Source organism: Mustela erminea, chromosome 10 (genome assembly GCF_009829155.1).
Source record: "Mustela erminea isolate mMusErm1 chromosome 10, mMusErm1.Pri, whole genome shotgun sequence".
Lineage (NCBI taxonomy): Eukaryota > Metazoa > Chordata > Mammalia > Carnivora > Mustelidae > Mustela > Mustela erminea.
Window position 1 is genome coordinate 85,258,531 of NC_045623.1, and position 19,001 is coordinate 85,277,531.

The window sequence follows — 19,001 nt, forward strand, 5'->3', positions numbered from 1 at the left end:
ACCCAGGTGTTCCCCAAAACAATTTTTTTAAAAAGTCCTTCCTAAACTGGGATCTGTTTCTGCCGGGGAGGTTGCCCAGAGCCCATGGCCTCCTGAGGACTACCCCCTGCCCCTCCCAAACCAGAAGAGTGGATTGAATCCCCAGTCATCTCAGCCTCCGTGACCCAAGGGATTGCTCATGTGCTGCAGGGCTGGGACCCCCAGGAGTGGGGGCAGCCCTGATTCCAGCACAGCCAGCTGTGTTCTCCTGGAGCTTCCATTCTCCTGGGAGCTGCCTCCTTCCTAGAGCTGCTGTGAGAGGCCCACAAGACATCGGAGAGTAGTGCATGGGAAGGAGGCCCCCCTAGGACACTGCAGGGTACAGGGGTGCACAGTCATGCAGCCTGGAGGGCGGGTGCTCCCGGGGAGAGGAAAGGGGATATCCTAGCTCAAGGCTTCTGTTGGAACTTCCTATTGTCCCCATTTTATAGACAAAGAAGCAGAGACACAGAGATGGAGTTCCCTGCTTCAGCCTATGCATGGGATTAGAGCCAGATCCAAGACAGGACCCTGCTCTATTTCTGGAGCTCTTTCCAGTGGGCCAGGATGCCTTGGAGAAGTGTGAGCTTCCCAGAGGGTTCCAAGGGACCCAGAGTCCCACAGCCCAACCTCCAGAGGCTGACTTTGCCATGTCTCAGGAGCCTTGTGCTCCCGATCTGTCTCCCTTACTGGGAAGACTGGGTCAGTTCTCCTTTCTGGCACCTTGGGCTTTCCTGAGGCTGGGGATTGCCTCTTGGTTTCCATAGTAATGGTGACCAGAGGGGTCTCCAGAATCAGTGCAGGGATGCTGCACAGGGACCAGGAAGTCTGCACGTGCCCTGGGAATCCCTGGGATGGACAGCCCTAGCTACAAGCACACAGACACACGCATACTCGTGCATACGCTTGCACGTACATGCACACCCAATGCACACATGTGCACACCCATGCCCACTGAGAGCACACACGCACACCTCTGCACATGGAGTCCCAGGCAGGCACACTCACAAGGTGCACGCTAACCAAGAAACACAACTGGACATGATCATAACTGACATCACCCACTCCCAGAGCCACCCTGGCTCCCTCAGGCATAAGGTAGGGCCGGAGGAAATGAGGCACTTCCACTTGATAACACCCACCGCTACATTTATAGATACTATGTGCCCGGGGCTGCATTTTCCTTTCCCCCTGTATAACATTTATACTCCCCACAATGCCACTCTGAGATAGGCACCCAGTAAGGAAACAGGCTCCCAGAGGTGGGGGTGCCAAGCCAGGGTTTGAGTTCAGGATTGTCTGGCTCCTACCTCCCCCCAAGACCTGTTGGTGCCGGACCCATGAGGGCCTGCCTGGGACCAGGGTTCTTGGACTTGTGGCTCTGGGACATATGATTCCCTCTCCAGCCCCAGCCATTCTGGAGACCAGGGGTGGAAGAGGTGGTGAGGGGAGGTCCAAGGGACATCAGGGGCTTTCCTTCTGCCTACATCTCCCAGTCAGCAACAAGACCCACCGGGAATCTCTTGCTGGTAAAGCCCACTGAGTTCACTTATAAGCTGCCCAAGCTTCCAGCAAAGGCAGGAATCCAGGTGCTGAGGTCCTGGCCCTAACTTTCACCCTAGGAGGTGAGGGAGCCGGAGTTCAGAGGCCAGGCCAGCCAGGTGACCCTGAGCAAGGAGGTGGGCAAGGGGGGGAGAGTCATTGTCCAGGAGGGAGATTTCAGCAAGAGGATACTCTGACAGTCCAAATGGGCTGCTGAAGGAGATGGTGAGCTCCCCATCACTGCAGGCATCCCAGATCTGTAGATGCTGCTGCTCCCTGCTTAGGAAACTGAAAATAAACAGTGACTGAGTCTTGCGTCATTATCACATCATTGACTTTGTCATAGCCACCCCTGATTGGGTACCCTTTGCGTCAGGCACTTTAAGGTATGACTACCGCTACTGCTAATAAAAATAGCTGCCGCTATATATTCAGCGCTTATGTGGTTGCTCTTCACTGTCTCCTCCCAGAGACCTGAGAGGCGGGTGCTAATGTTAAGCCCACTTACAGATGAGGAAACTGAGGTTCAGAAAGATCAGTGACGCGTGCACGGTGCAAGGACTTCAAGACCTACGTTCTGCCTGGCTGCTGAGTCTCTGTCTGCCCATCTGGCAGTTGGCCTCCTGGACCAGGGACCACCCCCTCTCCCTCAACCCCCCACCCCCTGTGCCCCAGTCAAGGCCAGGCATTCCTGGAGCCTTTCCTATTCTGGGCAACTTTGGCTTCACTATGGCCACGGAGGCGCCCTCTGCTGGCCATTCCTGGCTCTGCAGAACCATGTTCCTTTGAGGTCAAGGGAGGCCCTCTAGTACCTGGGATGTGAGAGGTGGGCAGGCCATCCAGCCTTGGCCCCTGACTTCAATTAGCAACAATCGCGCCCTGGATAAACCTTATTGGCTACGATGCTGCCACTGCGCAAAGCTGGCCCCTGACTTCAGATGGTGGTACCTGATGTCACCCAGCTGATCAAGGTTGAGCTGAGGTTGGAGTCTTAGGGCCATCTGATTCCCAGGCTCTTGTCCTTCCGCCCCTCCCTGGTAGGAAGGAGGTTTTACTCCAGCTGCCTTCACTTCCTGCTGCAGCCCTCTCCACATCTGGGCTTATAACCAGGTCCTCTGGCCCCATTGCTCTTGAAGGATCTCGAGGAACCCTAGTTTGTAGCTAAGAATCTGTCTACAAGAGTACAATGGGCCCCGGGGTTTGAGGCAATTTGAGGCATGGAGCTATCTATCATTGACCAACTGTGTGAGGTTGGGGAAGATTCTTAACCTCTCTGGGTGCTGTCCAATGGAAGTCGGTTCCTTTGTAGATTCTGAAAAACTGAAGAGATGCAAGGAGGTCTCTTCTGCCCAATCAGAAAGCCTCTACTGGACCCTGACAGCACACCAGCTCACATCACCCCACCCAGCCATTCCGGACCCAGCACTCCAGCTTTTTCATAGCCCCTGGGAGTCCTGGAAGGGATTTTACTTAGTCATTAGCTCACTGTTTATCACCTGCCTCTCCCACTGGAATGTAAAATCCAGGAGGGCAGAAATTTCATCAGCTTGGTTGGGGCTATGTCCCTAGGACTTGTGGCATCAATAAAGCCCTCCGTAGCCCAACTTCTCTTGCAGTCTGGAACAGCCTTTCAAATCCACGGCTGTTTTTCCTGCTCTCATCATCACAGCCCAGAGCTTGCAGCAACCCCTCCCACCCCTCCCTGCCATCCTCCTCTGACTCCCCTTCCTAGCCCCTCTCCTGCCAAAGATTCCTTTTTCCCTCTGCCCCTTTCCCTTCGTATGACTAATTCCCACCTGACTCTCAGTACTAGTTAAGCTCAGGCATCACCTCCTCCCAGAAGGCCTCCCTGCTTTCCTTTTAAATTAATGCTCCCTTCTGACCTCTTTGGGTCCCTGGTGCCTCCAGGTCCAGAGGGTCGTTTCTCTCTGTTTTAAACATATCTCTCTTCTCTACCATGGGAACTCTTCAGGAGCTGGGACTGATTTTGTTCATCACTATGTCTTCAGCACCCAGGCACTCAGGAAATATTGAGCTGGGCTGGTGTCATCAGTGCCATGATGGAGACTTCGGGGATTGGACAGGTCAGACCACTGTCTCCCAGGGCAAGCCACTTTCTCACTTGGAGCCTCAGTTTCCTCATCTATAAAATGGGTATAACAATCCTGACTCCTCAGCCGCTTCTCTCAAGTATGTAATGTGCCAGCACATGGAGAAAATTTGATGAGGGGTAGTGGTGTAGTCTTCGGCCGGTCTTAGTCTCTGCCTCTGTAAACCGCAAGCCCCCACATGCCCTACAGGAAAGGAAAATGCATATTTTTTTAGTGAATCCTGGGTCAGGATCCCCGCCCGAAGGAACCCCCCAGGTGAGGGGAGGAGGTAGGCAGGCAGCCTGGGTTAAACGTGGTAGTTCACTAGCTGTGTGATCCAGGGCAAGTTCTCACATCTCTCTGAATCTCAGCTTCCTGATCTGGAATGGGAGCTAATAACACGTGCCAGCCTAAGACTCCAAATAACAGGGACAAAAAGTCAAGTTCTTGGTAGGTGCTTGATTATACCCAAAGTATTCTCCTGCCCTTCTCATTCTCTACACACTGGGGATGTGTGTATCTAGGGAATTCCTTAGACAGGGCCACGAGGATCTAGGCTATGAAGGGGAGCCTTCCCATTCTAAATGGTTGCCTGGGGTCTGGCCTAGGCACCTGCAGCCTGAGTGAGGTACTGGGACTCTGAGTAGGTCTGGGCAATCCAGCCGGCCCCCTAGGAGATGTCTGTGGAGTCATCCAAAGAGAAACCAGTGCAGCCTGGGACGCAGAGGTCCATCGCTCAATCCCTGCCTAGATCCTCATTCACGCATTTATTCATTCTCCCGCTGCCGTATTTCCAGAATGTTGCACGGAGCCGGGTACATAATAGGTGCTCAATAGATATATGTCGGAAGAGCAAATTTATTCCATATATTCAACACACATTTATTGAGTGCCTACTGCTTGTAGCCCTGTGCTAAGAGCTGGTGTACAAATGGTGCCCACACAGCAACGGGTCCTGAAGTCCTCCCGAGATCATCAGGGGCTCCAAATCCTCCCAACTCTAACGGCCTCCTAACCAGCTTCCACTGATTGCCAGACTCCAGGCATCAAAGGCTTTCCCCAGAATTGTGGTCATGCCCAAGCACCCCGTGCATCCTGGGGCCCGGGAAGGCTGCACCCCCACAGGCACGACTCTTCGAATCCTCCTTGTCTTTCACTCCAACCACTATCCCCCTCCCTCTCAAAGCCTTAGACGCTGCCATCACCCCACCCCCAGTGCCCTACATCTACCCGGGATTATACCTGGAGAGGCCAGCAGGTGGCGCCCCCTTTCCCCCGCGCTAGACTGGCCCCCAGACCCCACCAGGACCCTCTCTCTTCTCTCTTTTTCTCCCTGGCGGGGACAGGAGTAGACTCTGTGACCTCTAACTGACCCCTCTCCTGCCTGCTGGCTCCTGCGATGAGGCCTGAGGAGGCTCCAGCTGCTCCTGCAGGCCCCGGGATGTCTTTTCCTGCCTGCTGGGGTTGGGGGGGGGGGTCCCTAAGGGCCAAGCTGCAGCTGGTGGGGCGGGGCCGGGCGGGGTGGGGCTGAAGGCAGCTGCCGGGTGAAGAGAGAGACAGGAGAGAGAAGTGCTTTGGTTCCTTGGCTCCGGCCCCAAAGAGGTGGTGGTCCCAAATGAGCCTCACCCCAGCACAAGGTATGTGGCTGGGGAAGCCGATGGGGCTGGGGGTTTCAGCCCGCGGAGCAGAGCAGGCCTGGCCATACGGAAGGGCTTTCAGTAAGAACCCCAAAGCCTCCTCCCATCCTAATCTTTCCAAGGTGACCCATAGAAACTTGGAGGGGGGCGGTCAATGCAGGGAGTCCTGGAGTGGGCATTGGGAGAGGAGGGCTCCAGGGCTGCTCCTGAACCCCTGTGTGAATTTCGGGGAGTTCTTTCCATCTCTGAACCTCGGTTTATCAATCTCAAATGTGTGCGAGCGAGATCTGGAGGACATTCTGTGGGATATCTTTGCAAAGTTGTCCCTTTTCAAAAAGGATTAGCCCTTCCAGGAGCTTCTGGAAGACCAAAAGGCCCTTAAAGACCCAAAGGAATGTCCCCTAGTGATGGAATTTCAGATTGGGGGGAGGGGCTTATTTGGAGATGTGGGGGCCTCTCCTTGCGGGGGTGGGGTAGGGGGGGTAGTTGGGGGGGGCTGGGGCCCTGGTCTTTGCCTCCCTGGGCATGGCATCCTCGTTTCTCTGACTGGGACTCAGGGTGGAGAGTGCCACAAGGTGGGGGGCTGCCTTTGGCCGCTGCTGTTGTGGAGGTCCCCTCGTTAGGGAGAGGGTGGCAGATACAGGGAAAGGGCAGCTCTGTGTCTCTTCAAGAACAGAAAATGGGTGGGTGGAGCAGAAGAGTGTGTGAGATGAGGTAGGGACAGCAGTAGGCATATGGTGGCCCCAAGGTAGTGAGGAAGGAACCATCCCTGCCCTTTATTGGCTGTGGTGACTTGCCCAGTTTCCAAAGCCCCCTAGAATCTTTAGCTCCTCCCCAGCTGGTGGCACTCAGGGCAGCCAGAAGGGTGAGGGAGGGGGCCCCCGAGCCACTCTTCCCTCACCCCTCTTGGGAAGAGATTGTTCCAGATTGTTCTCTGGCTGGGGAGCAGCTGGCACAGGCAAGTTCTAGGATCTCAGGCATGGTGGGGTGGGTGAGTTCACTCTGGGTGGGGAGACAATGGAGTCAAGCACACGCGTGGGAGTCAGATCAGCCTGTGTTCAAATCCTGGCTCTGCTGTGGATCCTTGGGCAAGTCAAGTGACCTCTCCGAGCTGCAGTCTCCTGTGTGAAACGGGGGGTCACAAAGCACCTCCTAAGCGGTTCGGGGAGAAGCGGCACGATGCAAGTCAAGCTCTTGGCACAACGTTTGGCACCTAGTGGGTGCGGGTTGTTATTCTCATGGAGACAAAAGTGGAGGCCCAAGGAAGGGGAAGGACCGGCGGGGGTCACAGAGCTAGGTCTCCAGTGAGTCTGAGCACCCTCTTCACGGGCCGCACTTAGTGTATACACCCCTGCACTTACTCGGCACTCCAGTCTCGCTCCCATCCCCCGCTGTGACACTCCCCTCTGCTCACGTCTGTCCCGGGCCCGGAAAGGCCTCGGGTGTGGGGTGGGGGAGGGGGTGAGGACCCCTAGGCCGAGGGAGGACAGTGGGGAACGGGGGACACTGATACGTGTCTGGGGGCGCGCGTCCTCCCTCTCCCAGGGGAAGGGCAGGGCTGGGGCCGGGTCGGGGACGGGTGATGGCGGGGGACTGGGGCGGCCGGCGGGCCGGGAGGGGGCGGGCGTGGGGGGCGCCCTCCGCCCTCACCCCGCCCCGCGCCTCTCCCCGCAGCGGGGGCGCCCCGCCCCCCGGGCGCCCGACGTGGACGCGGCCGCCGCCGCCACCGCCGCCGCCGCCGCTGCCGCCGCGCGGGAGTCGCTGTCCGCGGAGCCGACATGCAGGCGGCGCGGGGCGGCGCGGGGCGGCCGGGCCGGGAGGGCAGCGGGCGGGAGCGCCAGCGCCAGCGGCCGCCGGGCGCGGGAGCCGCGTCCCCCTGCGCCGCCCCGGGCCGGCCGGCCAGAGGAGCCGCCATGCGCCCCGGGCCGCCCCGCGCCGCTCTCCGCCTGTGGCTGGGCTGCGTCTGCCTCGCGCTGGTGCAGGCGGGTAAGGGGGCCCGGGTTGGGGGGCTCGGCGTGGGGCAGGCGGGCGGGCGGGCGGGCGGGCGGGAGTCCTCGGGCCCCCTTCCTGCTCCCCGCCCCCCAACCTGGCCCCGGCCTCTCCCCCACCTCTGGACTCCCAGGCCTGTCCTCCAGCTCCCGATTCCCGGCCGGCCACCCCAGCCTTGGGGTCTAGGGTCTTGCGATCCCTTAGTCCCGTCATCCCCTGGCCCTGACTGGAGGCCTTTGCCTCAGGTGACTGAGCTGAACTCCCTTCTCTGGCCTGGGGAGCAGCTGAGGACACCAGTCCCCCCACCTTGGGCCTCCCTCCCTGTCCTCAAAGCCCTGCAGGAGAACTCTGCGGGTCAGAGCAGGATGGGGTCCTGGTTTGCGTGAGCAAGTGTGAGGGGGATGGGGACAGGCACCCTAGGACTGGGGTGGGTGGGGTGGACCCCTGAGCCTGCTGCAGTCAGGGTCAGGCCTGCCCCGAGAACCGGCCTCATTCTCACCCAGCCCAGCCTCTCCTGAGGCTCTGTATCTGTCCCTTTAGCTTCTGGCGCCTCTCTCATGGCTCCCTCTACCCATCTCTCTGTGGCTCAGTGCTTTCTGTCTCTCTCTCTCTGCTTCCTCTCTACGTCTGTCTCTGATAGCCCACTTGTCTGTTTCTGGTTCTGTGTCTGCCGCCACCTGTCTGTGTCCCTCTGTCTCTGTCTCCACAGATGGCTTTGTCGCCCCAGGCCCAGCTCCTGGGGCCTCAGGTCCACTCCCGTATGGGCCAAAGGGCTCAGGGCTAGGTCTTCCCCTGACTGCACTCGCCTGTTGGGAGACTTAGATACACACTGTGTGACTCCAGGGCCCCTCTCCTAGAGAGGTTCTTCCTGCCCTGACCTCCACCGTCCCTGTCACCCTCCCTCTACTCCTTTCTCGACTGACTCTTTCAATCCTCTTCCCAAGGGTAGACCCTGCCTACCCTACGTACTCCTGCCTCTCCCCTGGGAGAACCTGCTCTGAGTGACCCCCTCTTCCCCTATCACCTCCCCACCTGCCTCTCGGGGCTGGCAGAGTATGGAGATGCAGCTCGCATAGACCCCTCCCCAGGCTGCATTCTGTCTGCCTCACTGGGATACCACGGATTCTTCTCTTGATCCTCACTCTGAACCCAGGGCTCACCCTAGCCTGGTTCTTCTTGACCTCTGGGTCTTTCTCCTTCCCTCAAGGTCACTCACCTGACAGTGTGGTATTATATAAAGAGCACTAGACTGGGAGTCCTTTTGACTGCTTTTCATCAGGCTGACTTTCAGCACCTGCAACCTTGGCCCCCACCATCCCCCCGCTCTGTGCCTGTCCCACCCCTTCCCACCCTTCCATTCGCTTGGACTCCTGATAGGGCCAGTGAGACCAGTGGAGGCTCCCACCCTGGATACGAGGAGCCTGGGGCCTCTTGGGCCTCACTGTTCAGGCACTAATGAACTGAGGCCCGTGTGCCAACCTCTGCCACTCTGTGGCCTTCCCCAGGTCCCCACTTAGGAGACCGTGGGCCTGGGCCTCCCAGCAGGAGGTGCTCAGGCTCAGGTGCCTTCCCACCCCCAGACAGCCCCTCGGCCCCCGTGAATGTCACTGTCAGGCACCTCAAGGCCAACTCCGCAGTGGTGAGCTGGGACGTCCTAGAGGATGAGGTCGTCATTGGATTTGCCATCTCTCAGCAGGTAACCCTTGAGGGACTGGGAGGGAAGGACACATCCAGACAGTAGCAGGGGATGGGGAGGCGGGTGTGCAGAAATGGAAAGGAAAAAGAAATAAAGGAGCAAGAGAAGACAGGCAGAAGAATTGCACATGTGGCTTGGAATGGGGACCCCAGTGGGAAATGGATTGGTGAGGCAGGTTCTGGGGCCTTTGACTGGAAACTGGGCACCGAAAGTCCGGTTTTGATCTCACGCAAACCTGAGTGTGGGACCCAGTGCAAGTTCTCACTGGAGAGACGGCCTTAGGCAGCTTTTCTAAGTTTTCTGCACCCGCACCGTCTCCCTCTCTGTCAAACGGATCTAGCAGTGGTCCTAGCCGCCTGCAGAGACGAGGGGTGTGAGGAAACTCATGTGCGGAAGGCTTTAGCTCCATAGTCAGCTGAGCCCTGGGCGCCGCCAGGAGGGGGGGCCCAGTGGGGTTGGTGGCCGGGCGCCACCGACAGCGGGCCTGGCACTTGCCTTGGCAGAAGAAGGACGTGCGGATGCTACGCTTCATTCAGGAAGTGAACACCACCACCCGCTCATGCGCCCTCTGGGACCTGGAGGAGGACACCGAGTACATTGTGCACGTGCAGGCCATCTCCATTCAGGGCCAGAGTCCGGCCAGCGAGCCCGTGCTCTTCAAGACCCCACGCGAGGCAGAGAAGATGGCATCCAAGAACAAAGGCAGGCCCCGGCCCTGCTGGGGGGTGCTGGCTGGGGTGAGGGGTGGTCAGGGGCAGAGCAGTGGGTGGCTTGAGGAAAGCAGCAGCCTCCGCCACCTCCCAGGACCCCCGACCCCTGGCGCCTACTAAAGCAGTACCTGAGAGAGAGGAGGTCACCCTAGTGTACGACCGTGAGGGTATCAGCTTCCAGCTTTGGGTCAAGCCCTGTTGCCGCCGCTGCAAGTAGCCATCAGCATGTACTAGAATCTCTTGTTAGGTGTCCAGGCACCTATAGAGATAAGCGCTTAAGATCCTGGGTCCGGCCCTAGAACTGGGGCTGGGGACGAAAAGAGCCTCGGGCCAGTGTCTCTCTCTCCCCACAGATGAGGTGACCATGAAGGAGATGGGGAGCAGCCAACAGCTGCGGACCGGCGAGGTGCTCATCATCGTCGTGGTCCTGTTCATGTGGGCTGGTGAGTGCCTCCCGTCCATGCCTCACTTGGCCTCTGCGGAACGGAAGTCCCAGGCCAGGCCCCTTCTCTCCCAGAAGCAGAGGCAGCTGAGATGTGATGGGAGAAGTCTCGAAGTCCTGCTCTGGGGACCAGATGGGACCCATTCGCTGGCTTACCTCTCCCGAGAAACTTAGCGGATTGAGAGCTAGCTGCCTTGGAGGACAGGTTGTTTGAGCATTTGCCCTTCCCCTCCCTTGGGAGTAGTTCGGGCTCCTGGGGCGGACACACCCGAAGCCCCTTTGCCTTCCGGCCATGGCTGTGGCAGCCATGCCTCCTTCTGGGGTGTCGGGCCTCCAGGGGCTCAGGGTTGGGACAGCCTCGTAACCTACTCCTCCTAGCCGGGTCCTGAGTCCGCCTCCTTAGGATCTCCCTAGTCCATCCGTGAGCGTGGCACTGCTTGTCTCTCCCTGTAGCTCCTCTTAGATGAGGTCATTGGGCTCATGTCTCTCCCTTTTGCCACTTGTCTGTGAGCTACCCGAGGATAAAGAACACATTTCATATCAGTTCTTAACTCAACCAGCATTTTCTGAAGGGCCACTCCGTTCCAGATAATAGTACTAGTCACGACTAAGCCTGGGGCTTGCAGAAACTGGGCCTGGGAGAAGCCAAGTCCCTACTTGACTATAATTCAGTGTGATGAGTGCCTTCTATGTGCGCAGGGGAGAGGGATTTAATTCTAGGGCTAGCAGGAGAAATTAGGAAAAACACAGAAAGGAGGAAAAATGGGGATTGAGCTTTGAAGGATGAATAGGAGTTCACCAGGCAGCCAAAAAAAAGGAATAGGGTTCTATTGACACGGTGTATAAGAAACAAATTCAGTTCAGTCTGACTCAGCGTAGCTGTGGACGGAGAGAAAGTAGGAAGGGGACAGTCAAGGATGGCAAGTCTATAAAGTTGGCTGGAGTCCGTTTTGAGAGACTTGAACACCATGCCAAAGCTGTCTTAGCATGGCGGTTGAAGGACAGCCTGTATTATAGAAGCATTTGGAAAAAAGCTTCTGTAGGCACATTGAAAAACAGGCACCTGTAGAAAAAGAAAAAAGGTAAAAAAACAAAAGGATTGTACAAAAGAGGTTTGTGGTGCGTTATCATTCATATCATTATAAATATATAAATATATAATTATATAATGATATGGAATTATAAAATATATAATTTTATAATTATAAAATATATAATTCTATATCATTATATATCATTATAAATACATAGTATTAATACAATCGTAACAATATAAACATGGTGGACTAACCCAAGACTGTGATACGCTTCTGTTAGGATGACGGGAAAGGAAGTTGGGGGAGATGTTAGCCTGTCTCTACGGTGGTGGAAAAGTCAAAAGACAGGACCTAAAACATGTAGATCAGGAAAGAGCACTATACATAAAGCAGAGGTAAAATGGAGACGACTCCTAGAGGCATTGGAGCTGGCTTCCTTCATCGCATTTGACTTTCAAGAACTATCACGCTCCCATGTTAGTAGCTTGCTAACCGTGAGCATTTAGCAGAGCGCAGACCCTGGAGTGCACATACGGGCCCCCTCACTGTGGGACTTCAAGTAGGTTCCTGGGCTCTCTGCATCGGTGTCCTCACTGGTAGCCCGGTGACGGTAACGAGAGGCGCCCTCCTGGCGCTCCTCGGGCTCGGCAGCATCGGCCGTGACCGTGCCCCTGTCTATTCCGCTAACTGGAACGGAGAGCTGTCAGGGGTGTAGCGAAGGAAGGGGGGGAGATGGATCCGATGTGCGTCGCGGGAAGCTCAACCCAGCAGCAGCGAAAGCGATGGCTGCTGGGGGAATAGGGAGACACAGGAGCCAGAGGCGGGCCGTTGCAGCGGTGCAGGACAGAGGCCATCTGGAGCTCAGTGTCTACCAGGTGCTCAGAAGGTGCCGGCAGGAATGAAGGAGGTGGCCGGGATTCGAGCTCTGGCCTCTCACTGCTCTCCCTGTCCCCCCACCCCCACCCTGCCATCATCCCCCAGGCGTCATTGCCCTCTTCTGCCGCCAGTATGACATTATCAAGGACAATGAACCCAATAACAACAAGGAGAAAACCAAGAGCGCGTCAGAAACCAGCACACCAGAGCATCAAGGGGGAGGTCTTCTCCGCAGCAAGGTGAGGGCAGATCTTGGGCCGGGTGGGCGGCCCTGGGGCTGCAGCAGGGGACAGCTCAGCACCAGGAGCGGCTGCGGCTGGGCAGAGCCGAGCTCGGCCACTGCCGCTGTGACACAGGGACACTGCACGTGGATTTTGGACCTTTTCCTTTTGCCGGGTACCGGGGCCAGGGTGGTTAACAAAATGCAGTGCGTGGGGAGGGTGGAATGCTTGGTTGGTGTGGGACAGTATGAAGAGGGGGTTCTGGGCTCATTTCTGCCCCTGCTGTGTTGCGTGACCTTGAGCAGGTGCCTCACTTTCATTTCCTCTTCTGCAAAACAGATATGAGAACCTTGTCAGTGCTTGCTCTGAGCCGCTCGGAAGAAACGCTAGAGAAGTGGGAGGATCTCATGGTTCTGACGATGATTACCCAACAAACAAACATCTGGCCCTCTCCACATTTCCTCCTCCTTCCATCTCCTCACACCCCCTGGCTTACTGTCCTCTCTCTTGGCTTCTTTCTGGCGCATTTTCCTGAAGCCTCTTAGTAACCCCCATCTCCAGAAGCACGTCGACAGTGACAGGGGCCGAGGCCGCGCTCAGAGGCAGGTCTACAGGATGGGAGAGAAGCCGCCAGCGGGACGGCTCTGCTGGGGGTGAAACCGGGGCCAGGGGGGTCGAGGGCCCGGCACCCAGTCTTGGCCACTGAGTGAGGCCGAAGGCTGGGTTTGAGAAGGCAGAGAGACGAGACACGCAGACAGGGCTACTCCCTTCCGTCCACGTGGGACGAAGGCCTGGCTTTTAGGTGGCAGCCCTTCCTTCTTGTGTCCTCCCCTTACTTCCAACTTTGCAAGAAGTCTATTCGATTAGCCCTGGCTGCTTCTCTCATTTTTTTCCTCCCAGTTTCCCAACAAGCCCTCAGTGAGCATCACTGAAGCATGACTGCCTGTCTGCGGGAGGAGGATTTCATTTTTCTTCTCTGCTGGTCTCCAGGTCCATGGGCACGGGGACAGGGAGGACTGCGGTGGGGGGAGGCCCAGCTAGCTGCACTGTTCTCCCTCTTCCCCATACTAGTCTTGGTGAAGGAGGCTGAACTACAAACCCAAATTCTGCAAAAAATAAACAAGCCACAAAACTAAAAGGCCTGGCCCCATTCTGGAAAAGGCAAAGCTGCATGAGACACAGCCTTCTTTCTGCCTCCTCGCCTCTCCTGGACTGGCTTCCTCTTCAAGAAAATGCACAAAGCTCCTGGGAGATGACAAGCACCTAGACTGACTCCAGCTGTGTCTTTCAGACCGAGAGCCATCGCAGAAGCCATGGGGCAGGGTCATGGCTGCCAGCAAGCTTTTTCTGGATCCAGCCATCACGGACTTGTTTGTGGTGCGATGCACAACTCGGCGAGTGTGTGAGATGTTCTGTTTTGTCTCTTTTGGAAAACATGACTGAAGGGCTTCACTAGAGAGGGCAAAGGAATGCTCCAAGCTGATTGCCTGCAGCCTCCATCTTCTTTGGCCCTTATTCGACTGTTAAGACGAAGTGGGAAAGAGACCTGGGAGAAGTTACTGGCCCCATTTCTTTAGGATGAGTCTCTTGGAGTTGGAACAATGCTGGGTTATGCAACTAAAAAGGTATGTCCATGTGGGACATCCTGGGGGCTACTGAGTCACCTGCTCTGGAGTGGAAGGTGCTGGAAGACAGGCCTGAGCCATCACCGTGGAAATCAGAGCAGCCCTGGCCTCTGGGGTCTCCGTATCTTGCCATCTCATCCAGGGTTCTGGGAAAGCTACCCGGGGTCCTCATGTCCTTCCCTAGAGCCTGAGTGGTGTGAGGTGTCCAGTCTCTCTCTCCACTGCCCCTTTCTGGTAAACAAAACAAAACAAAACAAAATGGTGCTTGATAAGGGAAGGCAGACTCTTCCCTCGGACTGACAAGTGATGGCTGCTGAACGCCTGCATGGGAAGAGCTGGACCTCTGTGTCTTCCGTTGGTGGCTAAGGACAGGCGTGTGGGAGGACTGCGCCTAGCACAAGCCTGGCACACAGTAGGCGCTCAGGGAATACCTGTTGAACTGAATGTTACGAGCAGTGGCCCCCAGCCAGAGAGCTGAAAGCCATCACCCAATGACCGCCCCTTCCTTCCGGTCTATAAGAGCTCTCCCGGCTAGGTCAGCCACCACTCTATTTGGCCCCGACGTGGCAGCACAGGGAGGGAGGAGAGACAGGATAAAAGGCAGATGTCAGCAATACTAAGGGCTTCCTCATGGAAGGGCATGAGGCTCCACTCATTGTCTTGTGACTTCCATCCCTGCTGAATGGGGCTGCAAGGCCAAGGCTCCTTAGTGGAGAGGTCCTTACCTCTGATCCAGTTAGAGCAATAACCTCTTTTTAAATGTAAAATAAAAGACAAATGAAAAGGCACATCCTTGTCTTCTGGTAAATGCCCAAATGTTGCCCTCTTTTTCTGGCAATTGGCAGCAAGTCAGGATGTGTGGAGGAGGGAGTCAGTTCTCTCTCCATTTTGGCCTGCAGCTTCTTAGGGACATGCCTGCCAGCCAAGCTGGAGCTGGAAGGGAAATCTCGAACAGATGGGGGTGCACGTGTAGGAGGAGAAAATAGCTCCTCCATCGTCCTATTACCGAGGCCCCCAAATCCAAGCTCAGGCTGCCTCGCTGCACAGGTACGCGGGCTGGTGCTCAGTTTTTAGAACGAAGGGTTTTCCCCTCTGGGTGGGGCTGGGTGTTTTCCCTGACCAAAGGAATGCAGTTTTGGTTTCTCCCCAGGGTGAGGAAGGAAGGGAAGAGATCTGCAGAAGCTGCTGGCGGCAGCTCAGTAGTCCCAGCATGCTGTTTGGGGCGGTTAAAGGAACATCATCATTCGGATCCCAACAGCAGGCTGAAAGGTAGAGTGATGATGTCATTAGCCAATGAGCAAACGAATAAATGGGATACCTCGAACACTCCTGCCCAGAGCCAGCAAGAGCTGGAGAGGAGAGGTCAGGTGAGGGGGACTTAGGGTGGACTCTTCTGGAGGGTTTCGAGAGGAGGAAAGCCAAGTCTTAAAGGCTGGGTGGGAAAGGGGAAATCTATTGGCACCCAGAACTCTAAACCACACCCGAGAAAGGTACTTGGCCAGGCCCCCTGTCCTGTGTGCCTGTCTAGTGCCATGTGGCGGAGAAGCCCCTAAGTCTGCGCCAGGTCCAGAGACAGCTGTGGGGGGCCAGGGATTTACCAGGGCCTCTAGCACCTCCGCTGAGGGCCTGAGGGAGACGGGAGAGGAGTGAACACTTCTGGTTTAAACCCCATTCACTGTGGTTACCTCCCTAAAACCCCAAGTTCCACAACGGAGCTTTTCTTGGACCAGCTATCATGCAGAGAACCCTATAGCTAGGACTTAGAATGGGGACCCCTCTTCACCACCTAGACCCGCAGATTCCTCACAGCTTGGGATGGGTGTAGGCAAGTTCTTGGACACTGAGAGGCCTGACCTGCAGGCCACGCTTGGCCAGACGAGAGGCAAGGCCTGCCTTGTCACCGAGTGACCCCTCGGGCCAGCTACTTCTCTGGAGGGTGCTCCTTGTGAAGAACAGGATTCCAGAGCCCAGCTACCACCTGGAGTAGGAACCAGGGGGCTTCCTCCTTGGGAACAAGAGGGAAGCCTCAGGGTCGGGCAGAGGAAAAAGTGTGGTGTTTCCGTGTGGCAGGAGTCCTTTCCTCTTCCTGATCCTGTCCATTCAACCCAGGCTTTTCAGGGTGGCCTCATCTGTAATCCACTTTTAAGATCTCAAATTCAGCTCTTTACAAAAATACGTCCTATCATACCATTGCAATCATGTGACATTTCAGACTGCTGTGTTCCTTCTCACCCTCTTTAAACCTATTTGAGTTTTTGGATTTTGCTTTTAAGTGGTCTCCAAGAATGAACTGCTTCCGTAACTGGGACACACCCCCTGGCTCCAGCCCCACCAAACTCCATCAGCACTAGATTCCCTAACCCTCAAGTGTCACTTGAAGCTAAGTCAAAGGAGATCCTCATACACGAATAGTTCCTTAATGATAACGGTAACGATTCAGGACTACCACATGGAGTGTTTTACAGGTTGTCCAAAAGATGACATTCCACCCCCCTTTCAGAGGGTGCTGGGGAGGCTCAGATCTTCTGTCTGTGGCATGTTCCAGTTGTCACTGGGGGAGGACAGGTGGAGAGGACTGACAAGGCAGGCGCTTGTTCATTAAGGAATTCCACCACTGACCAGCTAGCTGATACTTCCTGTGACAAGTGGAAATTTTTTTTCGTGACAGGTGCTCTGACATACGAAGGAAGCAAGCATACCCCAGAATCAGCGCAGGAATAACTGTTTTCCCTTAGAAAAGCAGGACAACACAAAGTAAAGCAGCAATCCCTGCTTTCTAGTTTTAGGTGGCTGGGTTTTTTTTTTTTTTCTCTTCCTGTAAAAGCTCAAAACAGGCTAGAAAATGACCCCATTCTTTTGAGAGAAGGTCCATTTCTCCTCCTCCTCACTTTCCATAACATAAAACGAACTAAGGGTGAGGAATACCACCACTTCGGAGAATGCAGCCTGGTCTCCGACACCTCTGCTGGCCGCAGTAACACCTTGCTGAAAAGGAAATAAGCAACTACCAGACAAAAGGCTTTCTACCGGACAGAAACAAAATGATACGTACAGGTCCAGAGTACCTCTGAATGAGACAGCATCAAATAGCTGAGTATTTAGCAAATCTGTACTGAAGCTTTTGCCTGGACTGTAGAATATCCATTAGACAAAAGTTACCTCACAGCAAGACAGAGAGCCTGTCCAAACATGTTGCTACTTATTTTCTCAGCATGAGTGGAAATTTTAAAAGCATTGGTTAATACAGGTGACAAGCTTTTATTGCCTTCACCCTGTCTCCTGGGGTCAGTCTAAGCTCAGGTTCACAAAAGGGATCTAAGAAACGTCACGTCCCCCACATCTACCTACACTTACTCCACCTTCATCCCAGCTCGCAGGAGCAGTCAGTTTCTGGAGAAGTTGGATTAAGAACCACCATCAAGTCTGTATGACCAGTGGTGGGTCCCCTATCCCTTTCAAAGGGAGAATGCCCTGGGGTAAAGCTTGAGTGAGGCAGACAGAGGTCAATTGCATGGCCACGGGAAGGAATGGAAGGCAGTGCCTTGTCTGATCAGGCTGAGCCATCTCCCCCTCTGCAGAAACAGCAGCACCGTGATATTTCAGGCTTTCCCTGTGTCAGGCTCCTGACATGCACTATATGTAGCTGCAAATCCCAATCAATTTCAACATTTCTTAACTGCTGGAAGGCCTTTCTCAACACTGTAATTTACCCTCAAAAGAACAGGGAGCATGCACCCTCGCCTCCCCAGTACCGCATTTCTACTAACTGCCACCCCCGCCCAGACCCCACTAACCTGCCTACGCAAGAAGAGGAAGAAACTGCCTTCAAAGCCTGCAACAGACAGCCACAGTACATATGCCACAAAAAGAACTTTTATTTCTCTTTAATGACATTAAACACAACTGCTACAAGGGAAAAAACATGATAAAGAGGAGGCACCAAACTTTAGTTTTGTAATTGATCCTCACAACTCCAGTCCCTTAAGCCTGCACAAGCTTACTGCAGGCTCTTATGAATAAACTACATAAACAGCATGTTTTAACTCTGTCAAGACCTCTATGGTGAGAATGTCGTCATGAACCTCATGAAAGAAAAAAGTTAGCTAGGCAGTTAAGTGCACGTAACCCTTACTCAAATAAAATACAGCAAGAACTCATGAACTACTAGACTGAGAACCCAACACCAAGTATGAGATAGGAACCTTTAAAAACAGATTAAAACTCCAGATTTTACCTACTACCATCTTCAAGGCAAACATGCCTAATACTGAGTTTTCTTTGGCTTTTTTTTCCTTCTTAAAGAATACCAAGTGTTAACCGCTAGAGAACAGTTCTCTCCTCCCCCAGTCCAACAGATTTAATTAAGCTGCTAACGCTTTGGAAAAACAGAATTATTTGAGCAAAGAGGAAATGTGATTGTCACATTTTCTAGTTAACCCGTCACTCATTTGGGAAAGGCAATGCTGCCATTACACATTCAGACTTAAACCCTCCTTTACCAGGAATGCAGGAACATGAGCTTAAGCAAAATGCTGTCCTTCGCTCCTTGGGTTCCCCACTCTGTGGGGAACTAGACAGCTACAACACTAGTTATTCCTGCTACAACTAATTTTTATTATGCTATGGTTCCAAAGGTAGATGTCTGCTTATCTTACTCCATCATGCTAACTGAGGGAAACCTGGAGAAGTGACTAACGCAGTAAATGTCCATTATGCCTACTGAAATCACACATTTTGACTCTTGCCTTTGAACAGAACTTCTCTGCATTTGGTCCCAGATTTTAAACCCAATGTTCAAGAAAGAGAATCCTCACCTACATAAAAACAGTAAACACTTGGGGATGTCCCTCTAAGATGATCGATGGCCTGAATGACCAAACCTTTCCCAAGTCAGTTTCTAAAGCAGGGTAGGGTGTTTAAGATGGGTTTCTCACATACAAAGGTGGGGCTGATGAAAACAAAACCAGACAAGAGGCAGCTAGCCAGTACCACTGGTGGCGCTACAGCAACCGTGTGTCCAGCCTTCACGGAGGGTGGCCATCAGCATGAATGCCGGACTGCAAAGCCTCCCCAAATCTTGTCTAGAGCCTCAGACATCCCCGAAGATGGCGGCACAAA

General features: G+C 54.7%; 1 protein-coding gene across 4 annotated transcripts; it reads left to right on the forward strand.

The window, feature by feature from the left end:
* The first annotated feature begins 5,186 nt into the window (after positions 1-5,186).
* Positions 5,187-18,926, forward strand: FNDC5 (fibronectin type III domain containing 5). Of its 4 annotated transcripts, none has more exons than XM_032303000.1 (6): positions 5,187-5,287; positions 8,857-8,972; positions 9,476-9,674; positions 10,036-10,125; positions 12,143-12,276; positions 13,550-18,926. In XM_032303000.1, exons 1-6 carry the CDS (start codon positions 5,266-5,268, stop codon positions 13,712-13,714), a joined length of 726 nt encoding a protein of 241 aa, XP_032158891.1. In that variant the 5' UTR covers positions 5,187-5,265; the 3' UTR covers positions 13,715-18,926. The 4 variants fall into 4 exon arrangements, with proteins under 4 accessions (XP_032158891.1, XP_032158888.1, XP_032158890.1 ...); XM_032302997.1 differs by lacking the exon at positions 5,187-5,287 and adding an exon at positions 7,000-7,273; XM_032302999.1 differs by lacking the exon at positions 5,187-5,287 and adding an exon at positions 7,000-7,273 and having other exon boundaries at positions 12,598-13,662.
* Positions 18,927-19,001: the final 75 nt, after the last annotated feature.